The following is a 20,708-nucleotide window of genomic DNA, read 5'->3' as shown; positions in this document are numbered from 1 at the left end:
TCCGCCTCCCTCGCTCCCCCTCTCTCCGCCCCTCCCTCGCACCCCCCTCTCTCGGCCTCCCTCGCTCCCCCTCTCTCCGCCTCCCTCGCTCCCCCTCTCTCCGCCTCCCTCGCTCCCCCCTCTCTCCGCCTCCCTCGCTCCCCCTCTCTCCGCCTCCCTCGCTCCCCCTCTCTCCGCCTCTCTCGCACCCCCTCCCTCCGCCTCCCTCGCTCCGCCCTCCCTCGGCCTCCCTCGCTCCCCCCTCTCGCCTCCTCCCTCGCTCCCCCTCTCGCCTCCTCCCTCGCTCCCCCTCTCTCCTCCTCCCTCGCTCCCCTCTCTCCTCCTCCCTCGCTCCCCCTCTCTCCTCCTCCCTCGCTCCCCCCTCTCCTCCTCCTCGCTCCCCCTCCTCTCCGCCTCCCTCGCTCCCCCTCTCTCCGCTTCCCTTGCTCCCCCTCTCTCGGCCTCCCTCTCTCGGCCTCCCTCCCTACCCCCTCTCTCAGCCTCCCTCCCTCCCCCTCTCTCAGCCTCCCTCCCTCCCCCTCCCTCCCCCTCTCTCCGCCTCCCTCCCTCCCCCTCTCCCTCGCTCCCCCTCTCTCCGCCTCCCTCCCTCCCCCTCTCTCCGCCTCCCTCCGCTTCCCCCTCTCTCCGCCTCCCTCTCTCGGCCTCCCTCGCTCCCCCTCTCTCAGCCTCCCTCGCTCCCCCTCTCTCCGCCTCCCTCCCTCCCCCTCTCTCCGCCTCCCTCCCTCCCCCTCTCTCCGCCTCCCTCCCTCCCCCTCTCTCCGTCTCCCTCCCTCCCCCTCTCTCCGCCTCCCTCCCTCCCCCTCTCTCCGCCTCCCTCCCTCCCCCTCTCCCTCCCTCCCCCTCTCCCCTCCCTCCCCCTCTCCCTCTCTCCGCCTCCCTCGCTCCCCCTCTCCCTGCCTCCCTCGCTCCCCCTCTCCCTGCCTCCCTCGCTCCCCCCTCTCCCTGCCTCCCTCGCTCCCCCCTCTCCCTGCCTCCCTCGCTCCCCCTCTCTCCGCCTCCCTCGCTTCCCCCCTCTCTCGGCCTCCCTCGCTTCCCCCTCTCTCCGCCTCCCTCAACGCCATTTTGCGAGCTTGTGTTTGCGTCTCTCCCCCATCGCCCCCGGGCCCTGCCTGTCTCCTCCCCCTACCCCCCCCGCCCCCCCCAGTTTGTGCAGTTCTGTCCATATCCTGCCAGCAATGTCATTGCTCAGCGCAGGATCGCTCCGTACAGATTCAACTCATTTTGCTGACTCATTAGAAAAGCACATCTTGTAAATATTGAAATCTGCTCATTTCTCTTGAATCAATTTGTAAAAGTGCGAAGCTAAGCAGAGCATTCTCCAGCTTTTAATCAAATGGACAATACCGAACACTCAGATATAATGAGATGTTGCCACATGTCAGCAGATGATTTGCATATTTCTCAAAAAGCTAAGCTTGTTGAACATTTTCATGTTCTGTTGCTGCATATTCCTGAAATTATTGATGCAGGAGCTGCCAGAAATACTCAGCAGCTCAGGCAGCACCGGTAGAGACAGAAACGGGGTTAACGTTCTAGAAACAAGGTTAATGTTCTAGAAACGGGGTTGACGTTCTAGAAACGGGGGGTGACGTTCTGGAGGCGGGGTAGGCATGCTAGAAACGGGGTTGACGTTCTAGAAACTCGGTTGACGTTCTAGAAACTCGGTTGACGTTCTAGAAACGAGATAGACATTCTAAAAGCAGGGTAGACATTCTAGAAACAGGGTAGAAGTTCTAGAAACGGGTGGCAGTCAGGAAGCGGGGTTGGCGTTCTAGAAGCTGGGTTGACGTTCTGGAAATGGGGTTGACGTGCGAGTAACGGTGTTGACATTCGAGTAACGGTGTTGACGTTCGAGTAACGGTGTTGACGTTCTAGCAATGGTATTGAGGTTCTAGTAACGGTGTTGACGTTCTAGTAACTGGGTTAACTTTCTAGGAACGGGGTTGCCGTTCTAGAAACGGGGTTGCCGTTCTTGAAACGGGGTTGCCGTTCTTCAAACGGGGTTGACGTTCTAGAAACTGGGTTAACGTTCTAGAAACTGGGTTAACGTTCTAGAGTGCTGCCAAGCCACTGTTTTCAATCCTTGTAGAGCAAGATGCAAATCTCAATACTGGAAATTTAAAAGTTGTACTCGTCGTCGAGATTACAGTGAGGATGCAAGGATTAGTGCGTTTGCCTTAAATGAACTATTCATTTCAGTAAACATTGCTGGTCACACCCCGATCACTAAATTCAGGTGGCCACGGTGGCACAGTGGTTAGCACTGCTGCCTCACCACCCAGGGGCCCAGGTTCGATTCCCGGCTTGGGTCACTGTCTGTGTGGAGTCTGCACGTTCTGCACCCGGTTTCTTCCGGGTGCTCCGGTTTCCTCCCACAGTCCAAAGAGGCACAGGTTAGGGGGATTGGCGACACTGAACTCCCCGTAGTGTCCCGGGATGTACAGGTTAGGTTATGGAGATGGGGCGGGGGAGTGAGCCTGGACAGAGAGGGTGTTCTTTCAAAGGGTCGATGCAGACTCAATGGGCCGAATGGCCTCCTCCTGCACTGTCGGAATTCTATGATTCCAGCTGACACCGGTCACTGCACAGATGGTGTTGCGTTGCGACAAAATTGCTTCCATAATTCATCGGGCTAATATTCCAAATGCACACGGAGCTTTGCGGTATCTGGATCTACGGTTTCCCGGCAGTTTTGTTGCTTCTTTACCACAGATGTTTGACCCTTTCTTCTCCTGTAGGCTGGTTTCCTGCAAAGTTTGTGGAGGTTCTGGATGAACGAAGTAAAGAGGTAAGTTCAGCAAAGACGCCGATATGTGTGCATGTTGAGTGTGAGAGAACTCCAGTTTTTGTAACCCCGCGTGCACTGATAACTGTGACCACAATACTCCGAGAGCACAATCGTGTCTCGTGTCCACCCCTCTCCATGTATTGGGCGACATTTCGTCAGACTCTTGTCCTGGCATGGATTGGGAAATCAGGCACTAGATTTGCTGTACTCCTGATTTTCCAGCAATTAATTATCTCCCTTGATAATGAGGCCGGGATGGGGGGGGGGGGGGGGGGGGGTGGGGGGGTGATGGGTTAGCGTTCCTACCCCTGGGGCAGAACCTCTGGGTTTAAGTCCCACTCCAGGACTTGATAGCCAAGAAAGGTGAGTTGACCGCATGGCCAAACAGGTTGTTTATCAGTCTGTAGATCCTCCCGATAGGCCTGATGACAGGCGGTAAGAAGGGGAGGGTTTCCATGTCAGCCGGGCCGCAGAAAGCAACGTCAAGAAACCGCTGCCCGATTACGGACCAGTCCAGTGGAAGGCTGGCCTGCCTCTCCCTGGAGTTCTGACGCCTTCACTTCCTGCAAGGTTCGAGAGAGCAGAGATTTGAGTGTCAGAAATCACTTGTGTGTGGAGGGGTGGAAGGGATAACGTTTAAGGTGGGTGACTGAGAGTCATGGGTGTGAGGAGGTGCAAAGTTGGATGTGAGTGTTCAGTTGCCTTGAGAGAGGGGAATGAGTGGAGCTGCAAGCTGTGTTGGTTTAAGAAGGGCAAGGCAGGGTTTGGGGAAATGCCACTAGCCTTTCTGAGACTGTTGAGCTCCGTGTGGCACTGTAACCAGGCTGACCAGTCCTGGTGGTCACTTCCTCTTGGACTCTTACTTGGGAATTAGAAGCAGAAGTTGGCAATTCAGCCCTTCAAGCCTGCACCGCCATTCAGTCAGGTCATGGCTGATCTCTTCCTGGTCTCAAATCCACATGGAAGGGGGTAGCACGGTAGCATTGTGGATAGCACAATTGCTTCACAGCTCCAGGGTCCCAGGTTCGATTCCGGCTTGGGTCACTGTCTGTGCGGAGTCTGCACATCCTCCCCGTGTCTGCGTGGGTTTCCTCCGATGCTCCAGTTTCCTCCCACAGTCCAAAGATGTGCAGGTTAGGTGGATTGGCCATGATAAATTGCCTTTAGTGTCCAAAATTGCCCTTAGTGTTGGGTGGGGTTACTGGGTTATGGGGATAGGGTGGAGGTGTTGACCTTGGGTAGGGTGCTCTTTCCAAGAGCCGGTGCAGACTCGATGGGCCGAATGGCCTCCTTCTGCACCGTAAATTATATGATAATCATAGAATTTACAGTGTAGAAGGAGGCCATTTGGCCCATCGAGTCTGCACCGGCCCTTGGAAAGAGCACCCTACTGAAGCCCACACTTCCACCCTATCCCCGTAACCCAGCAGCCCCTCCTAAACTTTTTGAACACTAAGGGGCAATTTAACGTGGCCAATCCACCGAACTTGCACATCTTTGGACTGTGGGAGGAAACCGGAGCACCCGGAGGAAACCCACGCACACACGGGGAGGGACGTGCAGACAACGACCCAAGCCGGGAATCGAACCTGGGACCCTGGAGCTGTGAAGCAACTGTGCTAACCACTGTGCTACCGTGCTACCCCTCCTGTTCCCCGTATCCCTTTCTCCAAACATTGGGAGTTTGGATACCTCAGAGGATCGTGGGAGTTGGAGGAGGTCTTGGGTTACAGGAAGATATAGACGGGATGGTCAAATGGGCAGAAAAGTGGCAGATGGAATTTAACTCTTGACACACTTTGGAAAGAGTAATGTGACGAGGAAGTATTGAATGAACGGCCTGACACTGGGACGTTCCGAGGAACAAAGGACCATGGAGTGTTTGTCCATAGATCTCTGAAGGCGGGAGGGCAGGTTAACAGGGTGGTGAAAAGGATATGGGAAACTTGCCGTTACCAATCGAGGCATAGATTACGAGAGCAGGGAGGTCACGTTGGAGTTGAATAGAACTTTGGTGAGGTCACAGCTGGAGCCACTGTGTGCAATTCTGGTCGCCACATTATAGGAAGGATGTGATTGCACTGGAGGGGGTGCAGAGGAGATTCACCAGGATGTTGTCTGGGATGGAACGTTTAAGTTATGAAGAGAGGTTGGATAGGCTTGGGTTGTTTTCGCTGGAGCAGAGAAGGCTGAGGGGCGACCTGATCGAGGTGAACAAGATTATGAGGGACATGGACAGGGTGGAGAGGGAGCAGCTGTTCCCCTGAGTTGAAGGGTCAGTTACGAGGGAGACAGAAGTTCAAGGTGAGGGCCAGGAGGTTTAGGGGGGATTTGAGGAAAAACCTTTTTACCCAGAGGGTGGTGAGGGTCTGGAACGCACGGCCTGGGAGGGTGCTAGAGGCGGGTTACCTCACATCCTTTTAAAAGGACCTGGATGAGCACTTGGCGCGTCAGAACATTCGAGGCTATGGGCCATGTGCTGGTGGATGGGATTGGGTAGGCAGGTCAGGTGCAGACTCGATGGGCCGAAGGGCCAGCTGCGCTGTATGATTCTGTGAGATCGCAGCGGTGAGGCCATTTGGGGGATTTGTAAACAAGGGTGAGAGTTTAAGAACGATGCGGTGCTTTACTGGGCACTGGTATAGGCCAGCGGGTAGGGGGGTGCTGGGTGAGCAGGACGTGGTGTTGGGAGATGGGCGGCACGGAGGACTGACGATGGAGTCCTCCAGGGGTGCGTTGAAACAGCCAAATGTGGAGGTACCAAAGGCAGAAATCCGGGTTTCAGCAGCAGAGCAGGGGCCAGGGTCCCAGGTTCGATTCCCGCTTGGGTCACTGTTTGTGCCGAGTCTGCACGTTCTCCCCGTGTCTGCGTGGGTTTCCTCCGGGTGCTCCGGTTTCCTGTTCAAAGACGTGCAGGTTAGGTGGATTGGCCAACCTAAATTGCCCTCAAGTGTCCAAAAAGGTTAGGAGGGGTTACTGGGTTACGGGGTAAGGCGGAGGTGTGGGCTTAGATGGGATGCTCTTTCCAAGGGTCGGTGCAGACCTCGATGGTCGAATGGCCTCCTCCTCCACTAAATTTCTATGATTCAAAGGTTGTGAACAATCTGGTTAAGCGTCAGAAAGATATCCGAGACAGTGAGGGAAATGTTTGCTCGGGAAAGAGCTTGTGGTGGGGACCATAAACAATGGCTTTGGTTCCTCCAAGTATTTCATAGGGTTGGGGGAGGGGGGGTTCGGTGGTCGGGTGGGGGTGATTTCTGCTCATTCAGTGCTGGATAGTTTGGACGGTCAGGATGTCAGGGTAGGCGATGGTGAGAGTGAAGGTGCTGAGGCAAAGCCCATGACACAGAATCATAGAATTACAATGCAGAAGGAGGCCATTCGGCCCATCAAGTCTGCACCGGCTCTTTGAAAGAGCACCCCGACCCAAGCCCACACCTCCACCCGATCCCCATAACCCAGTAACCCCACCCAACACTAAGAGCAATTTTGAACACCAAGGGCAATTTAGCACGGCCAATCCACCTAACCTGCACATCTTTGGACTGTGGGAGGAAACCGGAGCACCCGGAGGAAACCCACGCAGACACTGGGAGAACGTGCAGACTCCCGCACAGACAGTGACCCAAGCCGGGAATCGAACCTGGGACCCTGGTGCTGTGAAGCAATTGTGCTAACCACCATGCTACCGTGCTGCCATCAGTATCCATGTGAAAACTAACGCTGCACTTTCCGGTCTCACCACGGGTAGAATATTGGACTGTCTGCTCTGAAAGGTTTCCTTTGCTTTGTCTGCGCTGCTGACTGTGTGATTTATGTCTCTGTCTGCAGTACTCTGTGGCTGGAGATGATTCGGTAACGGAGGCAGTGACAGACCTGGTCCGGGGATCGCTGTGCCCAGCTCTCAAGGCAATATTTGAGCAGGGTTTGAAGAAGCCATCAATTCTCGGTGGTCCTTGCCATCCCTGGCTTTTTATGAAGAGGTAATGGAAGTTGTCCCTGAGAGTGAAAAACATTTCAATGTTGGATATATTTCTCTCAATTTTCACACAATTTGAGACGTGCCTCTCAATGTTGTTTTTTCTTTCTTTCCCTTTCTCCCTTCCTCTCTCCTGTTTCCTATCCTTTTTCCCACTCTCCCACTCTACCTTTCCGACTCTCTCTTCACCTCCCTTCTCTGTTTTGCCCTCACTCTCCTTTACCGGTCTTCGTCCCGCCTCCTCCTCCCTCTCCTCACCTCCTTCCTCCCTCTCCTCACCTCCTTCCTCCCTCTCCTCACCTCCTTCCTCCCCTCTCCTCACCTCCTTCCTCCCTCTCCTCACCTCCTTCCTCCCTCTCCTCACCTCCTTCCTCCCTCTCCTCACCTCCTTCCTCCCTCTCCTCGCCGCCTCCTCCCTCTCCTCGCCTCCTCCTCCCTCTCCTCGCCTCCTCCTCCCTCTCCTCACCTCCCTCTCGCCTCCTCCTTCTCCTCGCCGCCTCCTCTCTCTCCTCACCACCTCCCTCTCCTCGCCTCCGCCTCCTCGCCTCACCTCCTCCTCCCTCTCCTCGCCTCCTCCTCCCTCTCCTCGCCTCCTCCTCCCTCTCCTCGCCTCCTTCCTCTCCTCGCCTCCTCCTCTCCTCGCCTCACCTCCGCCTCCCTCTCCTCACTTCCGCCTCCCTCTCCTCACTTCCTCCTCCCTCTCCTCACTTCCTCCTCCCTCTCCTCACCTCCTCCTCCCTCTCCTCACCTTCTCTTCGTTCTCCTCACCTCCTCCCATTCCTCACCTCCTCCTTCCTCTCCTCACCTCCTTCCTCTCCTCATCTCCTCCTTCCTCTCCTCACCTCCTCCTCTCTCTCTTCCTCCTCTCCTCCTCCTCCTCCTCTCCTCCTCTCTCTCCTCTCCTCAACTCCTCCTCCCTCTCCTCAACTCCTCCTCCCTCTCTTCAACTCCTCCTCACCTCCTCCTCCCTCCCCTCAACTCCTCCTCCCTCTCCTTGCCTCCTCCTCACCATCCTATCACCATACCCCTTCTGTCTCTCCCCCTCTCCCCTTCTGCCTCTCCCCCTGCCTCCTTCTGCCGCTCCCCATCTGCGTCTCTACCCTGTTTTTCTCTTTCTCCTTATTCTTTCCTTCCTTCGTTCTCTCTCTCTCTTCCCCCCCCCCCCCCCCCTGTTTTCTCCACCACTTCTCATCCCTTATTTCACAGGCTGCTGGGAAGGAGGTGGAGCGAGACTTTGATTCGGTGTATTCTCGACTAGTGCTGTGTAAGACATACAGGTACATTTGCTGCTTTTCACAAGCTAGAACTTATTTTAGGAAACTTTACTCTGTATCTAACCCTGTGTTGTATCTGTCCTGGGAGTGTTTGATGAGGACAGTGTACAGGGAGCTTTACTCTGTATCTAGCCCCGTGCTGTATCTGTCCTGGGAGTGTTTGATGGGGACAGAGTACTGTGGTAAGTTAGAAATTTGTTTCTCCATCTGTAACAATAAAAGGTTGTTCGACCGGCAACAATAACTTGAGCATGACTCTGGCCCAGGTGATTTTAAACAACTTGCTTTAATATCTATTGACTAGTAGCAGGATTGTACTTATGCGACTATTCAATATTAAGTTAAAGCAATGACTGCAGCCTGGTTTCCCCATAGACGCGAGATGTTTAATTTGACCTCTGGCACCAGACTTGCTACGTCCGACTGTTCCAAGAGTTCTAACAATCACTGACCACCGCTCCTGTACTTGTATTCAATAAACCACAGTGTAATTCGGTGCACAATTGTTTCTGACCATTCCTTTTAGTTAACCATCGATTGATTATCTATAAGTTTGAAGAACGCATTCTCAGCGCAATTGCCAGTCTTTACATTTTTTTTCCAAATTAAATTCCAATTGATTTTGGAACCTTTGACGTTTATTTAAGATGCGGCCAACCACATTTTTTTCAAATTGCTGCCATGGAGGTGACGGAAGATCCTTTAATCATTTCTTTTTTATTTGGGGCACTTTTCTCTGAGCAAGGTCAGTCTTTTCTTCGGTCTCAAAGGTACTGTGGGTGCTGGAAATCGGAAATAGAAACCGAAGAAATCTGCAACAACAAAAAACACAGCAGGTCTGGCAGCTTCTGTGGCGAAAGAAGCCAGAGTCAACATTTCTGATCTGTGACCGTTCAACAGGTCGTTTTCCTGATTTGAGAAGTCTCGGATCTGAATTGTTGGCCGAGATCTTTTGGTCAGTGGCCATGCTGCTGCCCGCGAGGATTTTACTGACCGGGCACGACGGCCCATCTCTTCTGTCCAAGTTCCCAGCAAGCGGAATCGTGTTGGGGGGAAGGGGGGGGGGGTTTCGCTGCCTTTTTTCTGCCATTCCTTAAGTTTTTAAAGGTCCAAGTCTTTGGGTAGGTGGGTGGTCAGTCAGAGGGGTAGTCAGCTCGGTGTTGGGTTGGTCTGGGTAGAGGTAGGGTCACGGTTGTTGTGTTATGTTCTCTGGGATAACACAGGCTGCAACTCGATGCAGCTTTGACCAAAGGATACTCCAAACTTTGAAGTAAGTTCAATGTGATTTATTGAACCATTAGCACAGTTCTCTATGAGTTCGACTCTCCTGCTAATCTTGCTATAGTAACTCAGTCTAACTAACCAGTCTGCTCTAAGCCACGTGGTGGGTGTGATGCTTCCGATCTGCCCCTGTGCTACTCAAGTGTCGCCTGTGGAAAGAGACAGAGCATGTGTGCCCTGTCCTTATATATATGGATTGTGTAATGCCCCCTTGTGGTAGTGTCACCTCTGGGTGTCTTGACTGCCCATTGTCGTGTCCTATTCTATGTGTTCATTGGCTGTATGTCTGCATGTCATGATGTCTCTGGTGCTCCCTCTAGTGTTTACTTAGTCGTGGTGTATTTACATTAACCCCTTGTGTATTTACAATGATGCATATCACCACAGCGGTGTGGTTGGGTTGGTGGATAGTCTGGGTGCTCAGGAGGGTTTTTGGGCTCTCGAGGTGGCGGAGGGGACATGATTGGTTCGGGGAAGCTGGGGGAGGTGGGGTGCTGCGTGCGGTTGTGGAGTTACACAGCAGTTAAACCAGGTTTTAAACAGACTAACGTTTCCAGGGTAAGTGTCCAGGTACGAGAGCACGGATAAACGGTCTCGGGGTGGTAGGCTGTTACTAGTGGTGTCCTGCAAATATTCGTGCTGGGGCCACAGCTGTTCACAATCTATATAAATGATTTGGATATGGGGACCAAATATAATATTTCCAAATTTGTTGATGACACAAAACTAGATGGGAATGTAAGTTATGAGGAGGAGGCATCAAGGAGACTTGGAGAGGTTAAGTGACTGAGCAGGAACATGGCAGATGGAATATAATGTGATTAAGTGTGAAGTTATTCACTTTGGTCGGAGAAAAAGAAAAGCAGAGTGTTTCTCAAACAGGGAGAAGTTGGGAAGTGGTGATGTCCGAAGAGACCTGGGTGTCCTTGTTCGTGAGTCACTAAAGGTCAGCAGGCAGGGGCAGCAAACTCTTATGAAGGCAAATGGGATGTTGGCCTTCATCGCAAAGGGATTTGAGTACAGGAGTAAGGATGTCTTGCTGCAATTGTGTCGAGCCTTGGTGAGACCTCACCTGGAGGATTGTATACCGCTTAGGTCGCCTTATCTAAAGAAGGATATAGAGAGCTCAACGGAGAGGTTCACCAGACCAATCGCTGGGGTGGCAGGAGGGTGCGGTTCAGGTCGATGATCAGCCATGATCTAATTGGGCAGCATGGTAGCACAGTGGGTAGCACTGTTGCTTAACAGCGCCAGGGACCCAGGTTCGATTCCCGCCTTGGGCCACTATCTGTGTGGAGTCTGAACGTCCTCCCCGTGTCTGCGCGGGTTTCCTCCGGGTGCTCCGGTTTCCTCCCACAAGTCCCGAAAGACGTGCTTGTTAGGTGAATTGGACATTCTGAATTCTCCCTCTCTGTACCCGAACAGGCGCCGGAGTGTGGCGACTAGGGGATTTTCACAGTAACTTCATTTGCAGTGTTAATGTAAGCCCACTTGTGGCAATGATAAATATTATTATTATTAATTGAATGGTGGAGCAGGCTCGATGGGCCGATTGGCCTACAGTTGCTTCGATGTCTCGTGTATCTATCCCAAGTATCTGCCCTGAGCTTAGGATGGAGTTTCGGGCAGCAGGGAATCAACCCATTGGAAGTTCAAACCTCCCGGGAAATTACGACATATGTCGGGACTTCTGCAGGATCCCGAAGCGCATCTCCCAAGGTACGTCCCATCTCCGACAGTCCAGAGAGGGGCAGATCTGGGCCGTTAATTTGGTTTCCCTCTCCACCGATGCTGCCTGACCTGCTGAGAATTTCCAGCATTTCTCTCTCCTGTTGTGAATCTACTCACAACAAACACATTCAGATACAACCAAGGTGGTTAAACAAGCAGCATCACCTGAAAGGTCCCAAAATCACGTTAACTTTAAGCCTTTATCCACTTCAAATTATTGTAACATTTTAAAGTTCAAAACTGCCAATTTGTTTGTGCAATAACCTCATCATATTAGCAACCTGCAAACAGAATCAGATCATTTACAATAATCAAAATTTCATTCTGGCTGCAATAAAAGCTTTCACAATAGGTTGGGTCATCCCCTATCTAATTCAGACCAATATTTTAGTAAGTAAAAATGGGTTGGCACTGCTGCCTCACAGCGCCAGGGGCCCAGGTACAATTCCGACCTCGGGTGACTGTGTGGAGTTTGCACATTCTCCCCGTGTCTGCGTGGGTTTCCTCCGGGTGATCCGGTTTCTTCCCACAAGTCCAAAGATGTGCAGGTTAGGAGGATTGGCCATGATAAATTGCCCCTTAATGTCCAACGGTTACGAGGGTAGGGTGTGGAGTGGGCCTAGGTAGGTCTTTCAGAGGATCAGTGCAGATTTTTTTTTTTTTTTTTTAAATATAAATTTAGTGTAACCAATTTTTTTCCCCCCAATTAAGGGGCAATTTAGTGTGGCCAATCCACCTTCCCTGCACATCTTTGGGTTGTGGGAGGAAACCGGAGCACCCGGCGGGTGAGACCCATACAGACATAGGGAGAATGTGCAAACTCCACACAGACAGTAACCCGGAGCCGGGATCGAATCCAGGTCCTCAGCGCCGTGAGGCAGCAGTGCTAACCACTGCGCCACTGTGCCGCCCTGGGTCGGTGCAGATGCGATGGGTTGAATGGCTGCCTCTTGCACTGTGGGGATTCTATGATTATACGAAACACGATGCAGAACTGGTTAATTTACCAAAATAATACATATAGAGACAGAAACTCAGTAAATTAATCTTTATTTAATCTTTATTATTCTCACAAGTAGGTTTACATTATCGCTGCAATGAAGTTACTGTGAAAATCCCCTCGTCGCCACATTCCGGCGACTGGTCGGGTACACAGAGGGAGAATTCAGAATGTCCAATTCACCTAACAGCGCGTCTTTCAGGCCTTGTGGGAGGAAACCGGAGCACCCGGAGGAAACCCACGCAGACACGGGGCGAACATGCAGACTCCACACACAGTGACCCAAGCCGGGAATCGAACCTGGGACCCTGGCGCTGTGAAGCACCATTGCTAACCACTGTGCTACTGTGCCGTCCGTAGTCAGTTGTTCATAGATAGGTTTATGTTAAGCTAAGATATTAAGGGAAATGGGCCAAAGGCAGGTATATGGAGTTTGGTCACAGATCAGCCATGATCTCATTGAATGGTGGGACAGGCTCGAGGGGCTGAATGGCCTACTCATGTACCTATGATTATCCGTTACTTATCTAAATCTCATGGGTTGGGGAGTTGTCGATCACAAGGACACATCTCAAACTTACAGTAGCCAAATTAAAAATAACAGTGCTTTGGAAGCACTTAAACTGATTTAAAAAGAGGGGAAGCATCTTTAATTCAGATTGGACAAATGGCAATTTTAGCTGTAATTCGATTAAAACAAGCTTTTGAATCATCAGAGAAATTGTGAGGAGATTAGGAGAGAAATAAAATGTAAAACAATGAGGAAGGTGTGGATGAACCGTGAAATTACATTATTAAGGAACATAAAAACAGCAAACTATTTACAGGCACAACAATTTTTTTTTTTAAAAGGAAGTTGTGATGGGAATAGGACCGTAAAGAGGTAGACAGGATAATACTGTAGGTAATGTTGGAGCAGCGATAGGCAATGTAAGCTGGTGAAGGGGCCGCATGAGTGACCCTCCTTCATCTCAGGAGGCAGCAAGATTGAAATCGGGCTTGTTCACTAACCGTGAATAAGATTCTGGTCACCAGACTACCAGAAGGATGTGGAGGCTTTAGAGAGGGTACAGAAAAGGTTTACCAGGATGTTGCCTGGTATGGAGGGCATTAGCTGTGAGGAGAGGTTGGAGAAAGGTGGTTTGTTCTCACTGGAGCGATGGAGGTTGAGGGGTGACCCGATAGAAGTCTACAAGATTATGAGGGCCATGGACAGAGTGGATAGTCAAGCTTTTTTCCCAGGGTAGAGGGGTCAATTAAACGGGGACATAGGTTTAAGGTTCGGGGGGGGTAAGTTTAGAGGTGATGTGCAAGGGAAGTTTTTTTTACACAGAGGGTGGTGGGAGCCTGGAACACGCTGTCAGAGGAGGTGGTGGAAGTAGATACAATGGTGACTTTTAAGGGGCGTCTTGACAAACACCTGAATAGGATGGGAATAGAGGGATATGGTCAGAGAAAGAGTAGGGGGTTTTAGTTCAGACAGGCAGCATGGTCAGCGCAGGCCTGGAGAGCCAAAGGGCCTGTGCTGTAATTTTCTTTGTTATTTGTAAATATATTTAATATATGCCAACATTCCCTAACAAGTTTTAGAAGGGCAGCATGGTGGCCTAATGATTAGCACAGCTGCCTCACGGCGCTGAGGTCCCAGGTTCGATCCCCACTCTGGGTCACTGTCGTGTGCAGTTTGCACATTCTCCCCGTGTCTGTGTGGGTCTCACCCCCACAACCCAAAGATGTGCAGAGTAGGTGGATTGACCAAAGGGGCTAAATTGCCCCTTAATTGGAAAGATAATTGGGTAATCTAAATTTATATTTAAAGAAACAAGTTCTAGAAAATGCGGAATCATTTATATATTAATTGAACTGTCTTCAAATGGTAAAAACAAAATAAATATTTACTTTTGGACGCAGAGGGAGCGCACGGCTCTCTCAGTCAATGTTGTGAGCAATCAGCACGCTCCTCGCCTCACTCGCCCTCGCTTTACGTGCGAATCGCTTCAGCCATACCGGTAGGAAAAAAAACTACCCGGACGGAAATCAGAGAATGTGGTGACCCGGGTCCCCAGAGAATTGCCCTGCGTCTCTGGATTACTAGTCCAGTGACAATACCACTACTCCGCCGCCTCCCCAAAGAGTTACCAAAGAGTGGCCTGGGCGACGGTCAACAAAATGTCCTGTCGGCCGCACTCCGAACCCAGATGGGCCGCAGGTTGGCCACCACTGCGATAGAGAGCTGACAGAAATGGCCAGTAACCATTTTGCTTTGATATTTCGGAAGGGGACGAAACCTGCAGGCATGACTTTGCATGACGAAATGAGGAACATGATGGGTGCACCTAAAGTAACAAACGGCGATGTGAGCTGTACTGTTCTAAATTCTATTGTATAAACTCAACACACACCAAGAGGATGAAAGGCCCAGGTCCGGGCATTGTATCCATGCATTTCCAAAGAAACTAAGGAAGGGATAGCAGCGCCATTGCTCAATGATTTTTTTAGACAAATGTATAATGCCAGAGGTCTGGCAGGTAGCTAATGTAATTCCTGTATTTAAGAAAGGGGCACAACCTAGAGTTTTACAGCACAGAAAGAGGCCCTTTGGCCCAACATGTCTGGGCCATGTCGAGGGAATTATAGTCCAGCCAGCCTAACATCAGTGGTAGGGAAAATAATAGAAGTCGCTATAAAGGAAAGAATAGAAAAACATCGAGAAATATAATAATGACTAGTCAGCATAGACTTCAAAAGGGGAACTCTTGCATGGCCAACCTTATTGAATTTTTCGACAAAGTAACTGAGTGTAGACAATGGTAACGTAGTAGAAGTAATTTATCTAGATTTTCAAAAAGCCCTCGATAAGGTAACCCTGTGGGGAGGCAGTGGAGTAGTGGTATTGTCACTGGACTAGTAATCCAGAGACGCAGGGCAATTCTCTGGGGACCCGTGTTCGAATCCCACCACGGCAGATGGCAAAATTTGAATTCAATAAAAAATCTGGGATCAAAAGTCTAATGGTGGCCATGAAACCATTGGCGTAAAAAACCCATCTGGTTCACTCGTGTCCTTTAGGGAAGGAAATCTGTCATCCTTGCCTGGTCTGGCCTATATGTGACTCCAGATCCACAGCAATGTGGTTGACTCTTAAATGTCCTCGGGGATGGGCAATTAATGCTGGCCCAGCGACGCTTACATCCTATGAACACGTTTTAAGTCAGAATATGGAGCTCGGGGGCAGTTTTCAAAAAGACGAGAAATAACAATGGGAATAGGCCATTCAACCCATCGAGCCAGCCCCTCCATTCGATAAGATCTCAGCTGATGAGATTGTGGCCTTAATGCCACTCTCCTGCCAGATCTCCCCATGTCAATCGTTAATCTGTCTAACTCGGCCTTGATTCAGTGACCCAGTCTCCACTGCTCTTGTGGAAGAGAATTGAAAGAGCAGAGACTCTCTGCGAGAAGGAATTCCTCCTCATGCCAGACTTAAATGAGAGACCCCATATTTTTTAAACTGCGCCCCTGGTTCTAGATTCTCCTGCCAGGGGAAACATCAGCATCTACCCTGTCAAGCTCCCTTAGAATCTTGTATGTTTCAATAATATCACCTCTGTCTTCTCAACTGCAATAGGCCCAAACTACTCGGCCTTTCCTGATCAAACGCCTTATTCCAGGAATCAGCTGGGTGAGCCTTCCCTGAACTGCTTCCAATGTCCCTCCTGAAGTAAGGACACTAGTGGCAGCACGGTGGCGCAAGTGGTTAGCACGGTTGCCTCACGGCGCCGAGGTCCCAGGTTCGATTCCCGGCCTGGGTCACTGTCTGTGAGGAGTCTGCATGTTCTCCCCGTGTGTGCGTGGGTTTCCTCCGAGTGCTCCGGTTTCCTCCCACAGCCCAAAGATGTGCGGGTTAGGTGGATTGGCCATGCTAAATTGCCCTTAGTGTCCAAAAAAGGGTAGGTGGGGGTTGTAACCTGCCTGCTTACCATTGGCTGGGGACTAATGACAATCCCACAATCCTGTGGGAGTATGAGCTTCCCAATGAGGGGGGGGCGGAGAAATCATTAGCAGACTCCCTGTATAAATAAAGCTGGCCAGTTTGGAATCAGCCAGGAAGGAGTGAGCAGCAAGCGAAGTTGCTGCTGCTGTTGTATATATATGTTATTGTAAATAGATGTTATTTCTTTGCATTCTTAAAACTCGTGCTGGATTCTTCGTGGCCCTCACAAAAGTGGGGTTACTGGGTTACGGGAAAAGGGTGGAGGTGTGGGCTTGGGTAGAGTGCTCTTTCCAATGGCCGGTGCAGACTCGATGGGCCGAATGGCCTCCTTCTGTACTGTAAATTCCATGATTTTTTTTTTAATTGCCCCTTTGAGCCTTCTCCACCATTCATTATGGTCATGTCTGATCATCAAGTTTAATACCCTGATCCCGCTTATTTCCCCTCCCGCCATTTCCCTTGATGCCTTTAGCCCCAAGAGCTATATATAATTCCTCCTTTGTATCATCAACACATTCGTCAACAATACCATCGGTCCTTCATCCAAGTCATCAATATGGATCGTAAATCGTTGAGACTTGCGATACTGCACTAGCCTAACCAATCTGAAAGTAGCCCATTTAACCTGCTTGTCCATGGTTATATATCACCCCATCACCATAAGCTTTAACTTCTGCAGTATGTGACACCGTATAATTTAATCATCTTTATTGTCACAAGTAGGCTTACATTAACACTGCAATGATGTGACTGTGAAAAGACCCTAGCTGCCACATTCCGGCGGCTGTTCGGGGACACAGAGGGAGAATTCAGAATTTCCAAATTACCTAACAGCACATCTTTCGGGACTTGTGGGAGGAAACCGGAGCACCCGGAGGAAACCCACGCAGACACGGGGGAGAACGTGCAGACTCCCTTTGGCATCCAAACACACTTCCATCTACTGGTTCCCCTTCATCCGGCTGGCTTGTTTCAACCTCCAAGAACTCTAATGTATTTACCAACAATTAACAATTTGGTCTTTGGATTCAAAAAGACAAAATTTAAATTGGTGGGAAGACTCCAGATTGATATCGGGAGGTGATGGTGAATACTGAGGAGGATCACAACAAATTGTGGGCGGACATTAACAAACTTAAGAATGAGCAATTGTCAAATGTTAAGTTTGACACGTCATGTGAGTTGGTACGTACTGGTGGGCAGATCAGAGAGGCCATTTATTACATGGGCGATGCAAGTCGAGATGAGGAACAAAAGGATCGGCGTATAAATACATCAATCACTTCAAAAGAAAAGTTGTGCCAAAGATTAGCAAGGCCAGTGTGTAAAAAAACAAAACAAAAACAATCGACTTTATTTCTAAAGAGGTAGAATGGAAAAGTGGGGAGGTTAATGCTGTTACTTGGCTTATTGAACCTTGGTTTGACCACACTTAGAGCACTGAGTGTGAAACTGGTCACCGTGTTATAAAACGAATAGAGAGACGCAGGAGAGAGTGCAGAGAAGATTTACAAGGATGACACTAGGAATGTGTGAGTTTACATGTCAGGAAAGGGTTGACAGGCTGAGTCACTTTTGCTTTGGAAAGGGAAGGCTGAGGGGTGACCTAATTGAGATCTTTGAAATTCTGAAAGATTTTGATGGAGTGGATACTGAGAGAATGTTTCCACTCGTGTAGGGAGAGCATTTACTGGAGATTGTCAGCGTAAGGAATTCTTCTTTGTTCAAAGATTGGTAAGAATGCGGAACTCTCTACGACAGGGAGGGATTGTAGCAAATGGTAAAGATGTATTTAAGGGGAACCTACGTAAGCAATGTAAGGGAGAAGGGATAGAGGGTTACGATGGTAGGTTTATATGAAAGACGACAGGAGGCTCAAGTGGAGTATAAATGCTGGCATGCACTGGTTGGGCAGAATGGCCTGTTTCTGTGATGTACATCCTGTCTAATTCTGTGTTGTCTTCAGCTCAGTGACAGGTAAATTTATTAATGCTTTTAAATATTTAAAAACAGTTTTAACACTTTTTTAAAGAATGTTATAAGCTTTTAAATCAGTTACAAAAGTGTTAAAATATTTAAGCCTGTCAAGCCGGGGTGACGATACCCAGCAGAGATTGTACTGTACAGGGTGACGATTCCCAGCAGAGATTGCACTGTACAGGGTGACGATTCCCAGCAGAGATTGTACTGTACAGGGTGACGATTCCCAGCAGAGATTGTACTGTACAGGGTGACTATTCCCAGCAGAGATTGCACTGTACAGGGTGACGATTCTCAGCAGAGATTGTACTGTACAGAGTGACGATTCCCAGCAGAGATTGTACTGTACAGGGTAATGATTCCCAGCAGAGATTGTACTATAACTGGGTGACTATTCCCAGCAGAGATTGTACTGTAACTGGGTGACAATTCCCAGCAGAGATTGTACTGTATAGGGTGACGATTCCCAGCAGAGATTGTACTGTACAGGGTGATGATTCCCGGCAGAGATTGTACTGTACAGGGTGACGATTCCCGGCAGAGATTGTACTGTACAGGGTGATGATTCCCAGCAGAGATTGTACTGTACAGGATGACGATTCCCAGCAGAGATTGTACAGTGACCTGGTGGCAGTTCCTGGCAGAGATTGTACTGTACAGGGTGACGATTCCCAGCAGAGATTGTACTGTACAGGATGACTATTCCCAGCAGAGATTGCACAGTGACCTGGTGGCAGTTCCTGGCAGAGATTGTACTATACAGGGTGACACAGTGGTTAACACTGCTCCCTCACAGTACCAGGGACCCGGGTTCAATTCCGACCTTGGGTCACTGTCTGTGTGGAGTTAACACGTTCTCCCCGTGTCTGCGTGGGTTTCCTCCCACAGTCTAAAGATGTGCGGGTTAGGTGGATTGACTACGGTAAATTGTCGCTCAGTGTCCCAACGGTTAGGTGGGGTTACGGGGAGAGGGTGTGGAGTGGGCCTAGGGAGGGTGCTCTTTCGGAGGGTCGGTGCAGATGCGATGGACCAAATGGCCTCCTTCTGTGAAAGTGGAGTTAAGGCCGCAATCAGATCAGCCATGATCTTATTGAATGGTGGAGCTGGTTCAATGGGCCGAATGGCCAGCTCCTATTTTGTACAATCTTATAGGGGGTGTACAGTTGGTTATTTTGTGTGGTTAGATGCTCTGATCCCATTGGTTAATGTGGGTTTATTTTTACAGATTGGATGAAGATGGAAAGGTGCTGACTCCAGAGGAACTTCTGTATAGGGTGAGTGCCGGGGCTAAGGGGGGCGTCAGGATGAGAGCTGGAGGGGGGGCTGAGAGCTGGAGCCAGGGCTGAGAGGGGCGGGGGGGGCAGAGGGAGGGGTGAGAGCTGGAGCGGGGCTGAGGGGGGGTGGGGGTGAGAGCGGGAGTCGGGGCTGAGTGGGGTGGGTGAGACCTGGAGCCGGAGCTGAGGGGGCCCACTCCCACTCTGGACTGGTTTAGCTGGTCAGGTCATGTGTTCACACTGAGGGAACCTGCCCCCCCCCCCCCCCCCCCCCCTGTCACCGTGCTGCCCACTACCATGGAGAGGGTAGATTCCAATCCGATCTAGAAGCTCAAAACTGGGCGCCGCAAAGCAATGTGGACATCAGCAGCATAATCATATTCAACCGCAATCTCTAACCACATGGCCCGGTGTAGACCTCACCGTGCCATTACCATTAAGCCAAGGATCAAGCCTCGGTTCAAGGAAGAGATGGGCGAGAACGCCATGGACAGCACCAGTCATTCCGAGAAACAAGGTGTCAACCTCGTGAAGCTGTGACGCCCATTACATGCCGCTAAATTCAAAAAAACCATTTACAGTGCAGAAGGAGGCCATTCAGCCCATTGAGTCTGCACCAGCCCTTGGAAAGGGCACCCTACCTAAGCCCACACCTCCACCCTCTCTGTAAGCCCATCTAACCTTTTGGACACTAAAGGCAATTTAGCATGGTCAATCCACCTTATCTGCACATCTTTGGACTTGTGGGAGGAAACCGGAGCACGCGGAGGAAACCCACGCAGACACGGGGAGAACGTGCAAAGTCCGCACAGACAGTGACCCAAGCCGGGAATCGACGTGGGACCCTGGAGCTGTGAAGCAACTGTGCTAACCACTATGGCGGGTAAGCTCGGAAGGATGTATTAGCAATTTTGACAAACCTTAGGGTCGACAAGTCCCCTGGGCCAGATGGGATATATCCAAGGATTCTTTGGGAGGCAAGGGATGAGATTGCAGAGCCTTTGGGTTTGATCTTTGGGTCCTCGCTGTCCACGGGGATAGTGCCAGAGGACTGGAGAGTGGCGAATGTTGTTCCTCTGTTGAAGAAAGGGAATAGGAATGACCTTGGTAATTATAGGCCAGTTAGTCTTACTTTGGTGGTCGGTAAGTTAAATGAAAAGGTCCTGAAGGATAGGATTTATGACCATTTGGAAAGATGCAGCTTAATCCGGGATAGTCAACATGGATTCGTGAAGGGTAAGTCTTGCCTCACAAATTTGTTTGAATTCTTTGAGGAGGTTACTAAATGTGTAGCTGACGGTAGAGCAGTTGATGTCGTATACATGGACTTTAGCAAGGCGTTTGATAAGGTTCCCCATGGTCGGCTTATGAAGAAAGTAAGGAGGTGTGGGATAGAGGGAAATTTGG

The 20,708-nt window shown here is 50.4% G+C and overlaps 1 protein-coding gene across 1 annotated transcript in view; it reads left to right on the top strand.

Moving 5' to 3' along the window:
* The window catches only part of sgsm3 (small G protein signaling modulator 3), a 151,455-nt gene that overhangs the window by 104,026 nt on the left and 26,721 nt on the right, over nucleotides 1–20,708 (top strand). The window contains 4 exon segments of the mRNA XM_072492116.1: nucleotides 2,739–2,788; nucleotides 6,620–6,761; nucleotides 7,963–8,044; nucleotides 19,253–19,301. Of these exon segments, the coding sequence (XP_072348217.1) occupies nucleotides 2,739–2,788; nucleotides 6,620–6,761; nucleotides 7,963–8,044; nucleotides 19,253–19,301 (323 nt within the window).

The sequence above is a fragment of the Scyliorhinus torazame genome, chromosome 29 (assembly GCF_047496885.1).
Source record: "Scyliorhinus torazame isolate Kashiwa2021f chromosome 29, sScyTor2.1, whole genome shotgun sequence".
In the NCBI taxonomy this organism is placed as follows: Eukaryota; Metazoa; Chordata; class Chondrichthyes; order Carcharhiniformes; family Scyliorhinidae; genus Scyliorhinus; species Scyliorhinus torazame.
This window is presented reverse-complemented; position numbering and strand designations above follow the sequence as displayed.